The sequence below is a fragment of the Balearica regulorum genome, chromosome 15 (genome assembly GCF_011004875.1).
Source record: "Balearica regulorum gibbericeps isolate bBalReg1 chromosome 15, bBalReg1.pri, whole genome shotgun sequence".
NCBI classification, from domain to species: domain Eukaryota; kingdom Metazoa; phylum Chordata; class Aves; order Gruiformes; family Gruidae; genus Balearica; species Balearica regulorum.
In genome coordinates this window covers 4,712,281-4,732,500 of record NC_046198.1, presented here as the reverse complement: position 1 = coordinate 4,732,500, position 20,220 = coordinate 4,712,281, and the positions used below count along the sequence as shown (strand labels likewise).

Below are 20,220 nucleotides of genomic sequence, written 5' to 3'. Positions count from 1 at the left end.
CTGAAAAACTAAATATAAAATTTAAAGAAAAATGTTCAAGAAAAAAATTATGAACAGATGTTCTATACTTATGTGTGTCTATGTACACGTACATGCATAAAATATATATTCATAGATATATTTTGTTGTTGTTGCTCACAGGGCTTAAATAATTCCTGGAGGAAAGTGACTACTGAAACATAAAATAAAATATAAATAAAATAAAATATAAATAAAATCCCATGTAAGACTGGGATATTGCAGTACATTTCATGTTATACTATCTACTTTCCAATAAAAAGGTATTCATATATCTTCCATATAAACTTTAGTATGCCCAGGTAACTGCTAAAATCCTGCATCACAAATCTGTAAATGACTTGCAGATAATGTGAATCAAACAAAGAAACCAAACCTCACACCAAACATATATTCTGTACTTTTGCGTGTTTTAAAGAATATTAAAATAAAATATGGCATGGACAACTATAGCATAATCCTTACCTGCATAGAATTCTGGACTATAAACTGCACCAACAACTGGATTTAATTTCCAGCCTGCAGCAAACATAAAAACATAACTGAGTTAATATTGCAATTAGTGATGATAATAATAATTGTTATTTTTTAATTTCATTTTTGTATAGAGGTATACAGATAAAATGGCTTCAAAAAAGGTCATTTTAATGAAAGTTGTATCAGCATCTTAGATTACTGATCTTTAATATCAGACTCTGAAGTATGGAAATAGGTAATGAAGCAAGGCATTCTCTGGACACGTAGCACAGGAGCAAATTATCAGGTGAGTTACCTTGGCACAGTTGCCATGGACTGATTCCCTTAAGTTATGGATTAAGTCAGAACTAGTTCCAGCATCCCTATATCAGGTAGTACCAGAGTAGATCAGTTCTTTGTCATGGCTTTAACTCTCTGGTTTCAAGCCAGAGCGGCCAAAACGGTTCAGTCGCTGGACAGAAATGTTTCTGAAAAGCATGTGGTACTGTAGGTTACAAGGCAACCAAATAATCTGAGCGCTTTGATTCTACTCTGGGAAAAATGACAACGTAGGCACTGTATGGAAATGGCTGTTGGGACACGAGAGAGATTTGGGGGGATCCCAGTCAAACACTAGAGACTTTTTTCCCGTTTGCATTTGTACCCCAGAGTCTCTGCCCTGGCAGAGGACAATCGCAGGCCCGTCCCAAAAGCGACCGTCCCGCCTGCATTTACAGCCACGAGACGCTGTTAGCTGCAGCTAAGAAGATGCTGCAGTCACATTCTGCAAAGCTCTTCGGTGGTGCAAACGCAGCTGCTGCCTTTGTCTGAAATGATCGCCCTCCTCCCACAGCTGGCATAAAACCCCGGCACAGAACCGACAGTCTGTATCGTGTGTTCTGGCCAAACCCCCAGCAACCGCTGTCGGGTCCTTCCGCCCAATGGGGTGTTTCAGGTAAGGCTGGAGCGCGCAGGCTGGCTGCGTGACGCTAAAGATGGCGATGCTGAAGGAACTCAAGGGAAGGGAACGCCAGGAGAAAACACTGGCAAACTCATTAGCGTTCTCAGCTGTGCTAAAGCACAGATTATCATTGAGTTTTGCTCAGCCACAGGTGGATCCACTCCCAGTTAACTCCAAACTCCACAGAACATCTCCCCTAGCTATGCCCCCCCTTTTAAAAAAAAAAAAAAAAAAAAAAAAAAAGTGTTTGAACAATTAGTTGAACTACTGGGACTGAAAAATTAGAGGTTTTCCAAAAGCACATTTGAATCAGAGGAGTAGGAAGCACCATTTGTAAATGGGAATAAAAAAAAAAACCTGCAGAAAAGCATCTTTTACTCTGAAGAACTGTGGTACTTTAAATAGATTGTATAACTATGCTGCTGGAAACAAAATACAATCAAGACAGGGACAACAAAACTTTTCAAAATCAGAAGAGCCAAGATTCAAAGAATTTAAACGCAAACTGTATTGAGGCTTGCTTCTGCCTTGGCCACATCATGGTAATGCAAAAGTGCAGCAGAAGACTGTAAAACCATGATGCATTATAAGACTGAAAAAGTGTAATACAAAAACCTCAGTAATAACAACACAAAACTATTCCCACCCTTTAAACATCCTGCTATCTCCATCTGATGCACAGTAACCGTTTACCAGTAATTAACCGTTCAGTAACAGAGGTGAGGGGTGGTTTTGAAATGCAACTCATTAGTAAGTTCAGAGTAAAGAGCAGCACTGCATGCAATCTGCTCTGCAGAAGTAATTGCAGCTGCTATATGTACCTCAAAGGCAATTATGGAAACTGAAAAACGGCCAACCAAGAAGGGCTAAGATGACTTTCTTCCTGAAAATATCACAGGAATTTTACCTGACCCTTCAGTTTTACATACTACAGAATTATATTTAGGAATGTCATGGTATAACAAATACTTTTAGCCAAATTTTATGTGAGAGCAAATCATTCCATTTTTGAGACTTTCAGAAAAACCCTAACTTTTTATAGCTTAGGGAATATTTAATATTTCAAATTCATTACTACCTCAAAAGACCACTGATCAACACCATTCAAGATGAAAGATTGGACCGAATTTCAGATCTGTCAGCTTTTGCCGTCAAAGAAGCTGACAGACACCTCTCGGCTTCTAAGTTACACTAACAGTGCCACAATTTGTCTGAGGGAAAGAGAAAATCTTGGGAGATGCAGATTGCTCTTCACAGCTGAAAGCCACTCTCATATTTCAGGTCCTTACCTCTCTCTCAGTGATGGCTGTCTCATCTAACTTTTTGAAGCTTACACAGGAAATACTTCATTCATCGTGAAAATAACGGTAATTAAACTGAACTTTATCTTGTCAGCCAGCAACGTGCTGGCCCATAGCTGTGTGGGTTAATCAGCTGTGATAGTAGTTGGCGTATGCGAGCAAGCAGCTGCCGAGTAACCCTACTTCAGCAGCTGGAGGAGGCAAATTCTCTGCAGTGGGTGTAATTTGGTGCATTTTTCTTACTGTCACAATATTAATCTCCTCAAGCTGAAACTATAAAAGCTCAAAACTTAAAAACCGAACAAGGAAGCAAACAGCCCCTCTGCCTGCCCAAATCCCACCCTGTACAGCCAGCCAAAGAAATGCACGTTAAGCATGCTGAAGGCGAGGAAATAATCAGGCTGCGCAGTGTGACGAGCTTTGGTACCCAGCGGGGCACGGCAATGCAGAGAGCATTATTGTCACTTCACAGGCCAGACAGGCACCCGTGGCCGGAGGAAAGCTTTGGTGGGAAAGAAGCCCTGCCACACCGTTTGCTGTCCTCCTGGTGGCATACGGAGCGGGCAGGAAAGGGGAGGGGGAGGGAATTTAACTGTGGTAATAGTCACTAGCTGTGATTTTCAGTCTAAATTTAGATCAACAGAAGGCTCAAATTCAAGGCATTGTAAGTATAAACTTTAAAACTTTTATCCCTCTGCTGATCTCTGTTTGATGTTCCTCATTCATTGCTGCAGTTCTCTGAATCTACTTGCACGTCATTCTCTATTCCCTGCAACGCTGGGATGAGCATCCCGAATTGCAATACGGGCATCCAGAGAAAGTACAACTAAACAGGACAGGTTGGAACATCTAAAAATGTCTCAGAAGTATTTTTGCCAACAAGCAGAACTCCTGACACTGAATTTATTTGCAAAGAAAAGGGAGTTCTATCTCCAAAGCCCATGAGGTGAGCCAGCAAAATCATCCTGTCTGATAACAAATTTGCACAAAAAAAGCTCTCCTAAAACTGAGCATTTATTTACTGCTCATTTTGGGAATCATCAAAAGTCTCTGGAAATCATACTTATTTCAAAAACCATCTAGGACACAAAAGTAAACCACTTATTTGAATGAAGCTGCATATATATTAAAAAAAAAAAAAAAAAGTCTAGCTTTCTGTGCTTTAAAATCTACTGACTTTTACAATCATATTTACAACATGAGCCCTGTTATCAAACAACCAGCAGTATTCAGGAATGAAAGACAAAACAGAGTGTATCCTATTTTTAAATTCCAATAAATATTAGTGCCTGATGTTTTCATAAAATACAACATGTGCCCCAACTACATTTTGAATACCTCCCAATAACATGTCAGTCACTACATTCTCTTTGAAAAATAAAGCAACACATTAAAAAAGAAGTGGTTCTGAAGAGATAGGGATGTGCAAACAAAAAGTTTCCGGCTGTCTGCATCAGAAGCATCTTGCAAATGTTAATATGCTCACAGACAAACACAGGAAAACTAGCCTTATGTTTTATTTAAAAGATGAGACCTTTACTTTAGACAACAATAATCTTTAATGATCAGCTGTAGCACTGGTTAATTCCTGACAAAATGACAAAGAACTAAAATCATACAATGTCTGGATGACTGATAATACAAGCACTAATTAAACTAAATGAAGCTTCTTGTACGTCTACACTTCATTCCTTGTCGCTTGCAATGATTACACAAGGAGAACATGAGTCGTCTCGTGTGTTTACTTTAGGGGACCTCCAACATAAAAAATAAAATAAAAAACCAAATCAAAATGTATGAACTACAACCAGAGTTTATCTTGGTAGATTTCCATCAAAAGGTGTGCAAAAGAACACCCTACATGCAACGCCTTGGATGTATGGATTCACAAACATCAATGCTAATTTTTATCCGCTGAACAGGATGTTTCATACTTTTGGTGAGATCTAGTCCAGATGGAACAGGCTGGAAAATGACAGACAAAACACTTCCAAGTAGGAAACACTTAACGGCAGACTTTCATCATTCTGGTTTTGGATATTAAGAAATACTAACATGTGACCTAAGTAATCCTGCAGTGCAGGGGACGGAGGCGAAACTCCTCCCAAACCAGACTCCTAAGAATCTCACATCTCTGTTTCCAACATTCCCTTCCTTCAGCACTGGATGTGCTGATATGTAACGTGTTATTTGCTAATTAACAGTTTTGTAGCCTTAGGATAATATGAATACAAAATATACACAATCATTTGTAACAAAACTACTTTTATCCTTTTACCATCACAATACAGCAGACAGAGTTCATAGTATCATATGCATATAGTTAATTTAGCTCCTCACTGCAACAAAATTCTGTTATGTGACCCAGTCAAGCTTCAAGCCTCTTTTGCTAGATTCACTGAGATGTTTTAAAGCCAGTAAAAGTGAAGGAGATTTTCCCATCTGCATCATTTGCCCCAAGTTCCACATTTACATACAAAATGAGGGAGAAAGTTTCTGAGAAAGCATGAGGAATTTCAGACTCTTCTTCTCCACATCATTTTAACTAACTCAATTATCACATATCAAATGAAAACTATCACTATATTTTATTTTTACTGTGGTAGGAAAAAATTATGACTCTCTCATTAAAAAATAAAGCCACTGTTTGCCCTGGGTTTTAGTAAAACCTCACTAATGAGACCTCAGATATAGAAAATAAGATTCATTACATTTTAAAATGGAAAAGAGTCTAATCTACCTGTCAAAACCTTTACTGCTGTACGAACAGACTTCATCTGCTTTCTACTGGGTGGGGAAAACTAAATTAAATTCAAAAGCAAATAATTACAACACCACCATCTAGTAAAACTGGAAGACATAAGTGCAAATAACTTCATTTGATGCATTATTGTTTGACGTTCAGTTAGGAACTTGTTAGAATTTCCTGAACGAGATAATGCAAACAACTTGAGCACATAAGACCAAACACTGCCAAAGGAAACATTTTTAAAATGTATAGCTTCCAAACCCCTCAAATATCTATGGATTATTTTTCTTTCATTAATGTACAACATTATACCAACTTAGGTCGCTATTAGAATGAATATTTTTTTAGATAGCTTAGAATTTGGATTTTTTTCCAAGGAATAAAAGCTGGAAGCAGCATCCAATTACACTTTGCCCTTTACTTTTAACAAACTGTGGAAGACACAGAAAATTATCTTTGAGTAGATGCGTGTCTTGGCACTAAAAAGTATCTCATGCCTGACAGAGACATTCTTCTTGCTAGTCTCCCTACCTCCATCATGCAAGCAAAACTGAATCCTCCGATTAGCTCATTCATCGCAACATTAACACTGCAGAAAGCCCGAAGAGAATAACGCTTTCCTTTCAGGTATATTTTCCTATACAAAAGCTACTGTGGTTAAACACTCGGATTCCAATCAGGCAAAATGATGCACGCTATGCACACGGGGCTGTGAATTAGCTCAACTCCGCACAGATGGAATTTATACCCAGCCACCTCACGTTTTAGGTCACTGGACAAAGCCTGAGCCCAAGGAGACACAGGAGATGTGGACTAGGACACCTGGTGGGTAGATGAGTCCACCCATTCAGCCGAAGAGCGAGATTCCACATGCACTGACATTAAAACAAGGCACTGAGATCTCATGCACTTACCATTCGTGTAAGGGTTGACGGTCTTTTTATTTGTCATTACACGTGCTGTTGCATTATTTACCTAAGCACATAGAACACTGGATTAGAAAAGGTTACAGGGAGGGTCCTCGTTACTATTAAATGCATGCATTATTACTGCTATTAGTCATGTAAAAATAAAATGCAATTTAATTTATAGAAGGCAACAGGTGCATAACAAAATCATACTATTTATAATTACATTTACTTTCATAACCATTTTAACTTACAAATCATTTCAATAAAGCAACATCATATCATTTAAACTTTAATAAAAAGACATTAAAAGCAAATTAAAAGGTACTGCATAATTTAAGACTTAAGAGCATGCTTGTATTCCATGATAACACTGATACAATAAATACTCAAAACAGAAAAAAAGATTATATGAAGGAACATGCAGTGGAGTAGAAGGGAAAGAGACAAGGTACAAGGAAACAAAGAAAATGTCAAAAAAAAGGGACAAACGAATTTTAGCAGTGTGCAACATAACCCTTTAGAAGAGAAGTACCATTGGAAAAGCAACATCTAGCATTCAACACTTGGAACAAGAGCCTTTTTCATTGCAAGAATTAACAAAATCATTCAAGCTTTAAAATCACAGCTAACAAAAGGATAAAAAGAGGGTGCATTATTTAACACAATATGGAGTTAACAATCTGAGTAAGATGTGCACGAAGTCATATCCTCAATCCAATCAGTGCCTCCCAGGCTTGCTTAAAACGTACACTCAATTACAGGCGTACCAATATAGAAAAAAATGTAGCATCAAGAAAACTTAATACAACAAGTCAAAAAAATTCACGTGGTATATCAGCGCTAAATACGTGAAACGGCAGATGGACTTCTCCACTTACCATTCAGCACCATCGCCAGCATGGGTATGTATACAGTTACCATGGTTACTGAGAGTTTGGTGAGGGCCCTAAGCGCTACCGTCGAAGGGGGAAAATGAAAAGGCAAAATATGCAACATCTTACTCAAAAGACGACAGCATTTTCAATTGGTATTTTTTTTATTCTAACAAATACGACTGAGGCAGTATTGAAGGGGATCCAGTGGTACTAACACACATTTGTGTTGGGTTTTTAATAGACATGAATGGCTCAGGCCGTCCAGCCAAAGGAGCCTGATGGTTTCATTAAAGATTAAATGTTAAAATTGGTCGGTTTCTAGTCTGGCTTTGTCTCTTTTTCCTGTACATCTTTTGGATGCTTCTTTCCCAATCTGAATTTTTTGAAAGCCACTGTGGATCCCGCATCAACCCTGCAGAAAAAAAAAAAACAAAACAAAACAAAAAAAAAACCAACCTTTTGTTTGTTTTTGTTTTGTCTGTCACACTTTTTTTTTGTTGTTCTCAATTTTTTTTTTCTTTTTTTTGTTGGCTGGTTTTTGGAATCTACTGCACCCATTGATTTACAAAACATCCAAAATAATAACTTCAAAATATTAAAGCCTTCATTTTTTTTTTTTCAATTCTGTCATCCACCTTTCAGCAATAATGATAATAATAATAATAATTACAAAAGAAATAATAATAAAAAACCCAAGTAAGGCCAGATTCTCTCTCTTTATATATAAATATATATATAAACAATGGGAAGGGGAAAGGGGAGCACACAGAAGACACCAATGATGCATCTGAAACAACAAATGAGAGTGAAGCAGACATTTATAAAAAAGATGAAAAGGAAAATATTTTGAACATGCACCTCGATTTTACGGCCCTCTACCACGGTGCCGTGTAATTTCTCCCTCGCCCTGTCCGCATCAGCACTATTTTCGAAAGTTACGAAACCAAATCCCTGCATGCAGGAGGGAGAAGGGGGGAAAACAACATGCACATTATTATTTCAGTCAATGACCACTTGTTTGCTTATGTTCTCTCTCTTTAATTTACTATTTTCTTGTCCTTGCTTCATTTCTGTAACATGCAAATTAGAAAAATTATAATTGTATTGAGATGTGCAATAAGTAAGCGACAAATGTGAACAAATTTTTTCTGTCATCAGTTAGATAATACCCTCGGAGAAATTCAAAGAATGATACCAAAAATACCTTTCTACATGTCACTACAGAGGAAAATAAATCTAACAATAAGAAAATGAAATTAAAATAAATTACAGTGTCTTCACATAGAAAAAAATGAACTAATGAGAAAAGAAAATGAACCACATTTTAATGACATGCAGATAACGAAATAAAAAACATGTGCACAAAATTCAACACTGAATGTCAATATACTCTAAAACATTGCCTACTTAATCATGCTGTTGTGATCGTAAGAAACATTGTTCCCATGCAACACTAGGGTAACTTAAACTTTTGTCAAACTCTACAGCCTTTACTTATTTTTTTATAAAAGAAAAAAGAAAAGAAAACCACCAACAAAACAAAAGTACTTTTAGAACAAAGCATAAACTTTCTTGTATTAACAGATCAAATAAAATCACATGATGTGAATAGAAAAAGAAACTCGGATAAAGGAATAAAAATGCAAACGGTTTGAATAAGTTTAACTGGTTCATTTACTATTGCTCTACAGTACTGTCCACATAACGAACATGCAACTGGCAGAACTCCGGAACCCCGGGCTAGCGGGACAGGAGAACACTCGGCAAATACGAAACTCTGCTGCTGACAAATGCTTTGCTTTATAATATCAAGCTAAATAAACATTTCCAATCCTACTACAAATTCTTTTTATTGTGCTAAGTTAAATTAAACTCTGTTTACAATGGTAAATATCTTTGAAAAAAATCAGACATTGAAAAACATTTTAGAAACATACACCAACCCTTTGAAGTGACTCGTACATTAGCACTACAATGCCTTTGCATGCTTTCCCAAAGCTACCCCAACAAATCAGTTCTACATCCTTGGTGTTTCATAATAAGGAACATTTGCAAGTTATATATATATATATATATATATATATATGGCCGCTTTATGTATAGGCATGGGTGCACACATTTGAAGTCCTACTACAACCTTTTTCTTTACTCTTATTTTAGCTCGAACTTTGCATTCAAGCTTTCCTCTGTGCTGCTCCTCAGCAATACGCCATGCATCACGTCTCCTCATGCTCCAGTCCATTCGCTAATTTTTGTGATCACTATTCACCCACTCTCTGCAGTTCTACCTCTTATGTACATAGTGATTAATTTAAAAAAAGGAAGAAAAAAAAAAAGGAAGGGAAGATATTTATCCATTTATTTATCCATTTTAAACAAAGAGGAGAAGAAATGGGAAACTAATGCAAAATTGGCACCAAGCATTGAGAAGAACAATGGATATGAACTACAAAACTAATTCATCGACAACCAATAAAAAAAGTTCAGAAACTATCGGGATCATTAGATGGGGGTTATTTGGGTTATTTTACCTACTCAAAGATCACATTTCTTTATGCCAGTTTGTAACACAGAAAGTGACATTTATATACAGTAGTAGTTTATGTTCCATTCTCTTCAAAGTATCTTAAACATGTTGGGGTTTTTTTTTTCCTCCTTTAAAGACAGACTGGAGCCTGAGCTCAGAAGTGCTCTATCAGCAGTTCCACTTCAAGCCCAAGTCATTCTCAAAACACCCGATTCCACACATTTTTCTCCCCTCTATCCTGCACAGCTTTAGCACAAAGCCACGACCTCGCTTGGCACAAGAAGCCGAGGACGTAACTCTCTTTTCCCCAAAGCACCAGGAGCATTGAGAGAAAGTAAATCCTCCTCCTCCATAGTGATCCCTATGTTATAGGTGCCTTCATAGGCTTTTCTTATACCTAAACCCATCCTCCAACTTTAAACTTTTATTTCTTCAGCTCCTTCCTCCCATCTTGTAAAAGCTCTGTACAAAAAGCTCGTAAGTGAAGATGCCTTTAAGAAAAGTTCACAGCAGACAACGTGGCTGAAACCACCGGTTCAATGAGCCGAGCTCCACGCAGCAGCACAGACCCCCCCAGTTCTGTTGGGCCCCCCCCTTCTCCTTGCTGAACAAGTGCCCCTTCTCAGAGTCGCACACATTTGGTGGGAGTTGTTTAGTCAAAATTTTGAATCAGTCTTCTTAGCTCACAGCACTACCAGTTAATTTTTTTCAAACAACTAAAGGGCAAGATAAAAATCTAGTTATAATAAAAAATTAGAAAAAGATATGAAGTGGGACCACAGGCCAAGATAAGACAGGAACTTCAAAGATTCTGAAAAGAATACTCATTGTAATTTTTAATTTCTTATGTTGTGCTCATTCTCATAATTAACACTATTTAAATTATTATTTATGCAAATCTTTAGTCTTACCTAGCCTTCACAGAAACTCAATCACAGAACATAGATTCATTCATCACACGTTCAACTATCGACAGAAACACGTTAACATTAATTTTATATGAGGCTGATTCGACAGCTACTTTAGTTTAGTGTACTATGTATTTTATTAACTGGTAAATTTCTGTCGAATGATTTAATAATAGCCAGGGTAGTACATGAGAAGGTTCTGTTTTAATTTGGGATGTGCTTTAGAGCTCTTCCTATTTGAAGAAATATATTTTAACATAACATACACTAGATATATATTAATACGTATACACACAGATTTATGAAAGTACATCTGTAGTACCTAGCTGTATAGAGCATTAATTTACAACCATAAAGAAATGATGCTTCTTGATGTTCCTGTGCCTTTGCAGCCTTGCCATTATGCTCAAGACAAAAGCCATTTGCAGCTGCAGTGTTAAAATAGCAGAGTAGCGTTCAAATACTCAGAGGAATGGAAGCTATATTTCAACTTGTCCTTCCAAGATGAGTGGTAAATGCAGAGAAAGGCAAGTTACCAGTAGCTTTCAACATTACTTTAATCAACAGCTTCAAGAATTGGCAAAGGTAAGCCTCATTTATTGAGCACAGGTTGTAAGAAAGATCTACACCAAAACAATACTGAAATTCTTGCAATTCTTATAAAAAGAAGAGTTTCAAAAGTCACCAGTGTTGCCATACAATTCTAGCAAAGTTATCTTAATTACTATTATGCCCCCAAACGGAAATTTGTAGTATGAAACTTGGATTATTTTAGTGTTTCTTTTATGGAGAGACTTCCTTCTGCAAAATCATTTTATAGTGTATGGTGGTGGTGCTGCACCTTTATGTTTTTTGAATATCCAATTCCATTTTTCTTAACTATTACAGTATGAAAATGAGCTGCTTCTGTTGTTTTTGCAAGAATCTTTTTAAACATTAATTATTGGAATAAAAACAAATAAACAAAAGCAGAAACAAAAAAATTTCTAGCAATTCTTTTATGCCAAACTGCAGCTAGAAACAAATTTGAACTTTGATCCTGCAAGTTTTTTACCTGTTCTCAGTTTGAGACCACTTAGTAGTCCTTTCAGTTTCAGTGGGATTTTATGAAAACATAGATAAGCACTGCCAGGAATGGGACTTTAATCTGGTGCATCTTAAATCCTACAGAATGGACATGAAATGATCAGATTAAACAAAAAACAAACAAAAAAAAACCCAACAAAAAAAGAAAGTTCCTCTTATTCCTAACCTGTTTTTTAACTTTTTATTTAATTGAGAGACTGTTAAGGCTACTTCTGCAAATCCAAATGCTATGTAGCTATACCTGAAATAACTTTAATCACAAGGAGAAGCAGCATACATAAGCAATGAGATGCATCACAGAACTGCTTTAAGTATCTTCAGCAGCTTACTCAGAGCCAGCTCGGATGCACCAACTCAGCGCTGGATACTGCAGAAGTATTTAATAAGAATAGGTCTTAGGGTCTCTAACACCAAGCGTGTAACTGAGGTAGTGACATTACAAAACCTCTTCCTTGTGAAATCCGTTCTAGGACCTTGTTTTTAGCTCAAGGCACTGGGATATTTTCACTGCTGTAAGATCACTATTAAAAACCCCACCCTCAGTTCAGAAATACCTCCTCACCCCATCCCCCAAATGCTTTTTAAAAGCTTTATACTTATGCGGCGTGATGCAGACGTGGTGGTTAAAGTCCTACGTGTGTAAGATTCAATGGCTAAACAAATGTGTGAACCACCACCACCACGAGATGCGTGCTCAGTTCCACTCCAGCTCCAGCAGAACCAATCCGAGGTGGCAAATGGGGGATGTCCTTCGAAATTTGTAATAGTACTCAGCAGGAGCAGGGGCTGGACAATCAACATCTTTTGCAAACACTATGGACCAGCCACAATTTAATGAGAATAAATTTCAGCCAGAGTAGGAGATTCTAAGCCACCAAATTCCATACGTTTTGGTTGTTTACGGAAAAAGTGGTAAATGTTCCAATTGGGTTTGGGCTAGCAGGCAAGGGTACTAATTAAGGAATGTCAGAATAATTTTTTAATATAAACCAGGAAATTTCACCTATTCCATCTAGAGAAGAAAAAAAAAAAAAGATGGCTTTAAGTTTAGAATATAAATACAAACATGTTAAGGGAAAAATTAACAGAATTAAAATGTATCTGATTTAAGACAGATTGATGGTATATCTGATTCTTTTTAAATGACAGATTACAGTACGTCTATAGCAGGAAAAGAATTCCATCACTAATAATAAATCACGTACGGAAGTTACAGGAAGACTGAAACATTGGTGGATAAACATTCTAGTGTGTCCGACATGGCAGGAAAAGGAAAGAGGTATCACACATAAACCTTGATAATGTAGCTGCTGTCATAGGTGAAGCCTACGGGGCTATAGTTTTGCACGAGGTAAGGACCCTAATGCAGTCATAGCCATTCTATCTTTATTTCTTAAATACTGAATAAATTGAAGTATGCATTTAAGGCAAAGTAATTTTCAGAAAAAATGTTTGCAATAAAATAAGAATACTTATAATCAAATAAATGTTAAAATAGATTGTTTTCAAAGGGTTGGTGTACTGAAGCTTTAACTAAAGAGGAAAACATCTGCACTTAGATAATCCGGAACAATCACATATTTTCTCAGCTAATTACTTAAGAGGATAGTTATTAGGTATCATTATCACCTTTCATTTCAATAGGGGAAAAAAATACCTGTACTAATACAATCCTGCCTACAAATATCTGTAAGTATGGACTCATCTTATAAAATAAACAAGATAATTACCATTGACGAATAGAGACAGCAGAAATCAACGTTCCCATAAAACAGATGACAGTTTGGAGTAGCTAAAATTACCCCCTTTAAAAGATATAAAATGAGTCCAATGATTTTCATGCTGCTTAGGAAACTGAATGACAGCTCAGAAGATGTTTTCACTAACATGGAATTTCAGACATTATTTTTTACAGCAGTGCAGTTGTTTCCTTTTACTCATATAAATATTTTAAACAAAAAATTCCATGGGTGAATTAAACTGCTTACCTTTGAGCCTCGCTCATTAAAAATAATTTCAACATCTAAGATTTTACCAAATTGCTGCAAAGAAATAGAAAAGTTACATGAAAATAAGATAACTTCAACACTTCTATCATATACAGCACAAATGTTTGTTTCAGAAAACGGTGCACCACATTAAAAAAGTTAAAGAGTATAAAAATCAAAGATAGTCAAGCACCAAAAAAGACACACTGAAGAGGAGCCACATCAATATTACAACTAAACTGTACATATCATTATATTTGTCACTATCATTCCATATATGCACGTCTGAAGTTTAAGTTCAGTGAAACCACCTAACAAAGAGGAAATCCTCATTAAACTGTGATCACAGTGAAGTGAAAGTCCCAAATTTCTTTTATTTATTTTGGCTTTGCACATAGTAGGTTACTTCCTTGTGATCCATCCAGTCCAGCTGCCATCACCATTTTTTTTATATGTAATACGCTACTGGGTTACTTCGCTTGGAGGGTAATAAACATCACTAACAGACAGGATTAACGGCTGCATGGACATTGCTGCCCTCTGGTCATCCTGCCCTCTGAAGAACATTTCTTTCAGAAGACTTTTTGCAGCTGCTTTCCAGGACAGGTAAAGGAGTTTGCTACGATGAAACCAGCTGGGAGTTTTGTTGCTGGCTTCAAGGAGCAAGGATTTATCTCCACCCTTGCTGAAAAGGGATAACCATTACTCCCTAAGCAATTCTTGTCTTACTAGAGTAGAATTTGGAAAACTAGAATGGATACTTACTTGTTGGGGATTTTTCCTTGCTCAGAATTGCAGTTTTATTATAATATTAGTAGTAACTGTTATTACTGTTGACCTTACAACAGCACTCACAATCATCCCAAACAAAAAGGCTCTATTGGACTCGTCTTAGTAAGAGAAGAAATGTTTGACACGGGCAGTGTTTAGTTAGAACACTTTCGGACATGACACATTTTGTGATGTGACACTGTAATGTATCGGGGGTCATTTCTGTTATTTCATATGGCATTAACATGCAGTATGGATCAGTGTTAACACCAATAAGTGACATAATATATTAAACAAAAAAGCAGAAATTAGAGGCAGGCACACGAAGAGTAATCTAACAAGAGCCCAAAGAACTGCAGAAATGAGCCTATACCCCAATCTTTTAAGAGACAGGAAACAATTACAGGCCAAGAAAGGACAGTATTCCCTCTCTAGCTTATTAAAGTGTCTCAACTTAGTTATGAAAAATCAACCATCATTTGTTATCCCTTGGCTTATTTTATGTTCTTGTATTCACCATCTAATTAATGTTTTAACTGCAACTTTAGCCTATAAGCAGACATTGACTTAATGTTTAAACAATCCTCCTCTGCTGTATTTATGTCCATGTAAAAAGATCATCCGCTATGCGTATAACGTGGTCATGGTGCAACGTTATCATATTTCACATCAGATATTTAAACTCAGACTTCCAAGAATGTCATTTTTCTATCAATTCAGAAGCTAAAAAGTTTACTGTCATTCTAAAGCTGGAAAACTCCAGCCATTCTCTAGTATTAGTCTTCTGAGACCTAAGACTTAGAAACATTGAAAAGAAATGTAGTTTTTATTCACTTCTAAATTACTACAATCCCTCAAAAAAAATTCCTTTCATTTAATGTACTTTCAAATAAAATCCATTTATTATAAGTGTTTTGTTTAATTTAAATAAATTTGCATATTTTTCTCTAGAGGGTTAATTATTATGCCTTCTGATATTTTGCTGATGAGCTGTAAGCTGCATTTAGGGGAGGTTACTTGTAGCAAGTCAGATATGGCAAAACAGTCACTCTCATTTCCCAATACTATACCAGGACTCTTTTTCCAGCAACTGTTTCCTTCACTTCATAGAAATAAATACTGAAAAACACAATGTCTTAATCCACATACAAAGACATTAGAAGAACTTAAAAATCTGAACTGAACATGAAAGATGGAGAGAAGTACAGTGCCATGAAGTACTTGATGCTGCACTGTACAACAAACCGTAACGTGGGAGAGAATTCAATTTTAGTGAGTCAGAAATAAGAAAGCAAGAGGAGCACAAATACTTAAGAGTACTAACTTGGAAAAGGAAAAGTTGGGGTCTAATAGCTGATCAGGTACTATTTCTAGATTTTATTTAGTGACATTTCAAAATAAACCTAAGAGTTCTTGGAGCAGGGAGAAGAAACCAGATCTAACCTCTCACGGTTTTGAGCCTAGAATTGATGGCACTGATGAGATGTGTAAAACATAGCCAATGCACATGAAGGTAGCTAATAGCCTGGGCAAACACAAAAATTGAGAGACTTATAGAAAAATATGGGTAAAAACTTTAGAAGCTTAGAGACCTACAATATCTGGGGGGGCTTTCTGCTTAAATTCAGCCCACGTCTTTCATTCTATAGATTTGAGTCCCTTGCTCGTGAGATCAAGCGTAGAATATTTTACATCATGCTCTCCAAAATCAATAAAAACAGGCATATAAATCCACATGTGTACAGCAGGAATATATATGCATTCCATATTTTAAGCCAATGTAGGCAGCTTTTTTGAATGTAATATAAAACAGCACAATACATAGAATACACCCATCTGTATCACATACAGTAGAATCAGTAGAATTTCTTTTCCCAACAAATCAATTGTTTGGTTATAAATAAATGAAATGAGAATCTTTACTGAAAATGGTTAAATAGCCTAAATTAGAGATCCGCCTCTCATAGTTGCCTATAAATTACCTATTGCAATGCAAGTATAAAAAAGCATAAATAAAATATGAGTACTTACACCAAACATTTGTCTAAGATCTGGATCCCGGAATCGGAACGGTATATTTGAGACGTGAAGCCGTTTTGGCTGTGATTTGTTTTCTGTGTTTTCAGAAGATTGTGTCTGTTGCTGGCCATCAGTCTGTGCTGCATCATCTGTCTGCTAAAGGGTAAAGCAAAATAGAGCAGGCTATAAGTATTTCTGCCATTTTTAATATAAAGTGGGGGGCTTAAATTCTAAAAAAAAACCAAACCCAACAACCAAAAAAAACCCCCAAACCAAAAAACAACCCACCCCAACCCTAAAAAGAAATACTTAAGCAGGATTTACTGCTCAAAGGTACTGAAGAATAGCAGAAGTTGAAATATATGAAAATTAAATCCATTTCTGTATCTGTCTCAACTGTATAAGTTTTCAATGATAATTTTAACATGTATTTGGAATAAACTGGACAATAGGAAGGAGATTATTATTTGTTGATTTTCTTAGCTATTTTTAAATAATGAATGCATATCTCCCTACATTATAAGACTGTTGAAACCCCTTTAACCTCATCAGTGTTTGCCAATGGAAGAGACCAAATCTCCATGTCCAAATAACAGGAGCAAGCTCTACACTTTCAAATAAGATTAGTACACATTCATTCAGAGGCCACTGGGACTTCTACACAGGAGGTAGGTAACACATCACATCCTAGTTGCCATTTCATAAGCAGTACTAATGGGCACTAGAGGGTCATTCTGTCCAGATAAATAGTCACCATTGTGGAAAAGGCCTTGCGTTGTGAAAGGGAACACAAGTATAATCAGTGGTGAAGGTTGCCTGGCATAGAAGTGAGACCCGGAAACAAAGTTTTACAGGATTTTCTTTCTCACCAAAATAAGATCATATCATGGTACTTCTTGCAGGGATACTGTTCCCTAGTTTTAAAATGCTATTTTTTAATTTAAGGACATTGCTGTGTATTATAACTTCACAAACAGAATTATAAACCCCTAGAGAGATTAGGAATAAACATAATGTCCATCCAAAAAGTAAAACTATCCAATGCTGGTCTGTCAGTATGTTCTAGAAATTTCTGTGTTCTTTAATTTTATCATACAGTGCCTAATTAATCACTGCATGTACAGCATACATTCACTAGAAAAAGATTTGGCATAGGTATGTAAAAACAGGATAGCTATTTTCCCTTACACTGGTAGAGGGGATTTGGAAGAAAAGAGGAAAGAAAATAGTTGATTGAAACTACAAGGATCATCTTACAACTGCTATTCTATTTTCTCTGTCCTTCCTCTTCCTTCTGACCATATTCATCTTCCAAGTATTTACTTTTTTCTGGTGTTCTAATGTTACAGTTCAACTTGTCTTTCTGACATTTTTCATTAACAAAAAATGTTGAAGAAATCTCCCGTTCCCTGCTAGTATCAAATTATTTTTAAGAGACAACAGTTTAAACAAAATAAAATTGGTTAAATAAAATAAACCTTACCACACAGTTTTAGTACCAATAAGCCTGTTAAGGAGGAAGCAAAAGAACTCAAACAGAATACATAATTTACATCAGCAATAACTACACATATATTTAATTCTAGCAAGTTAAATTCAACATTATCTTCCCCAGTAAATGTAAATGTTCTCAAAGTCAAAGTACAAACATCTACAATTTCCTGTATTGCCTATACTTCTGTGCTCAGAACACTTTACAAATAAAGGTCCTTAATCATTTCTGCAGAAGCATTAGTTCATCCGCAGTGTCTACATTTCATGGGATATGATGATACTCATACACAAATACAAACTTTTCTGTGCACTAAAGAAGGATTTTCAAATGATCCAAACAAGGAACTGGGAACAGCTCAAGTGTAAACCTTGAGTCAGCGGCAGCACATCTCTTCATCTGCTACGCCCTGAACTCACAGGCAGGGCCCCACAAACTAAACAAGTCACCTTTACAAAGGTCAAATAGTAAACATGGTCTATAGCTGTTAAGAGACAAAAACATGTTCCATCCTAATCTCTTATTATCTAAAAGCAACTCAAAAATTCAAAATTTAGATTTGAGGCAACTGTTCCATCCACAGATACCACAGCGATTACTTTCTACCTTCAGGCCTTTAAAAGGAGAGAAATATAAAGGAAATTGGGTATATGAGAGCAGGTGGGGGGTGAGGGACTGGAAGCTCTTGAAATACAACACACTGGAAGAATTTAAGGTCAATTAGATTAATCTGAAGAGAATTAAAAAATTCTGAAGGTGCTGTTTAGCTTCAGGAACAAAGGGTGCCCCAGGAAGAAATTATATAATCAGCATACTGTATAAATGCAAATTGGAAAAAGTAATTTCTGTTCATTGTATTAATATAAATGATGAGAAACAAGGAGTAGGAGAGTTGAACCGTGCACTATTAGCATACCAAAACATTAGGAGCAACTTCTGTACCAACAAGCTGAACAGATACATTGCCAACAAAAAGCCAGTGAGGTTTCTGAAGATGATGCTAAAACGAAGGAGCTACAAATTATGGGTGAAGTGGGTGAATCCAGGTACTGTTATTTTCTGGGTATTTCTTTTTGATTTTAGCACTTTTGTTCACAGAAGCCTGAAATTTACAGTTTCAGCAAAGAATGTCTCAGAGTTTGGGCAGTGAGGACCGAAAACCAGAAACTTCTGAAAGTCTTTATCATCAAAGATTCATACCTGTGAATGCCCTTAGAGAAGTCCGTGGCAGAATTAACAGACCTAAACCATTTAAAATGTATTAAAAGGCTTGACAATGTAACAGTGTCTTTACAATGCATATTATCACCCAGGAATCTACGGATGTGCCTAGGAGATCTGGAGAAGGATAACTGCAAATTGAAATTGGAATGTGAAGGTGATACAGAAATTTCCAAGTAACACCAAGGAGGTAAAATACACACAGGACAGAGGACAGGCTGGGTTTTGCAAAATCCCAAAAAAGAAAGTTTCAAAGCCCTGTGGACTCAAAGAGCTAGGATGTAATTTATCTTACACATAAGTAATATCTTTTAAGAGAATATTTTTATTGCTAGAGGATCTAAAGACCAGTGTCTGATATTTCTTTTAAAATTAATTGAAGTTAGTATACGACATTAGCCTCACTACATCCCTGCAGTCTTGTATGCAATCAGTACAAGTCCTGATCTATTATGGGTTTGGTCTCTTTCAATACCCTTCTCCTGACTCAGTCAAGCAAATTAGAATGCTTTATGCAAAACAAATAATAAATACCCCCCCTAAGCCTTATCATTAAACAGAAATTACATAAAAAGGAGTATAGTCTGTGTTTTTCCACATATGACCTAAGTTTTTGAGTACAGAGCTGTATCAGAGTTATCTTCATGTATCATAAAGTCATGAATTTAACTTTGTAAACCAACTATTCGACACATTTTACCACTGGAAGTATCTGCTATCCGGTGGTCCTTGCTTTTCCTTGTATGTGTACTGGGTTTTCTCCTATAGAAGATGGCAGTGTAAATTCATATACAACCTCTAATCCATTATAATCTTGTTTATGGAACTGCTCTCTAACCAGTGATTTTCCATGCTGTAGTTATGCAGTTTGTTACTGCTGTGTAAACACCTTCCATTTGATGTTTTTGAATAGCATCTTATTTTTCCAGATGAGACC

General features: G+C 36.4%; 1 protein-coding gene across 50 annotated transcripts in view; it reads right to left on the bottom strand.

The window, feature by feature from the left end:
* The window catches only part of RBFOX1 (RNA binding fox-1 homolog 1), a 906,682-nt gene that overhangs the window by 83,480 nt on the left and 802,982 nt on the right, over window positions 1-20,220 (bottom strand). For 42 of the 50 annotated variants that reach the window (XM_075767625.1, XM_075767578.1, XM_075767602.1 and 39 more), the window contains 5 exons: window positions 16,583-16,726; window positions 13,781-13,834; window positions 8,130-8,222; window positions 6,400-6,460; window positions 484-537 (listed from right to left, as the gene is read on the bottom strand). In XM_075767625.1, the coding sequence (XP_075623740.1) occupies window positions 484-537; window positions 6,400-6,460; window positions 8,130-8,222; window positions 13,781-13,834; window positions 16,583-16,726 (406 nt within the window). The remainder of the gene's footprint in view (window positions 1-483; window positions 538-6,399; window positions 6,461-8,129; window positions 8,223-13,780; window positions 13,835-16,582; window positions 16,727-20,220) is intronic. The other 8 variants (XM_075767601.1, XM_075767609.1, XM_075767629.1 and 5 more) reach the window with 2 other exon arrangements.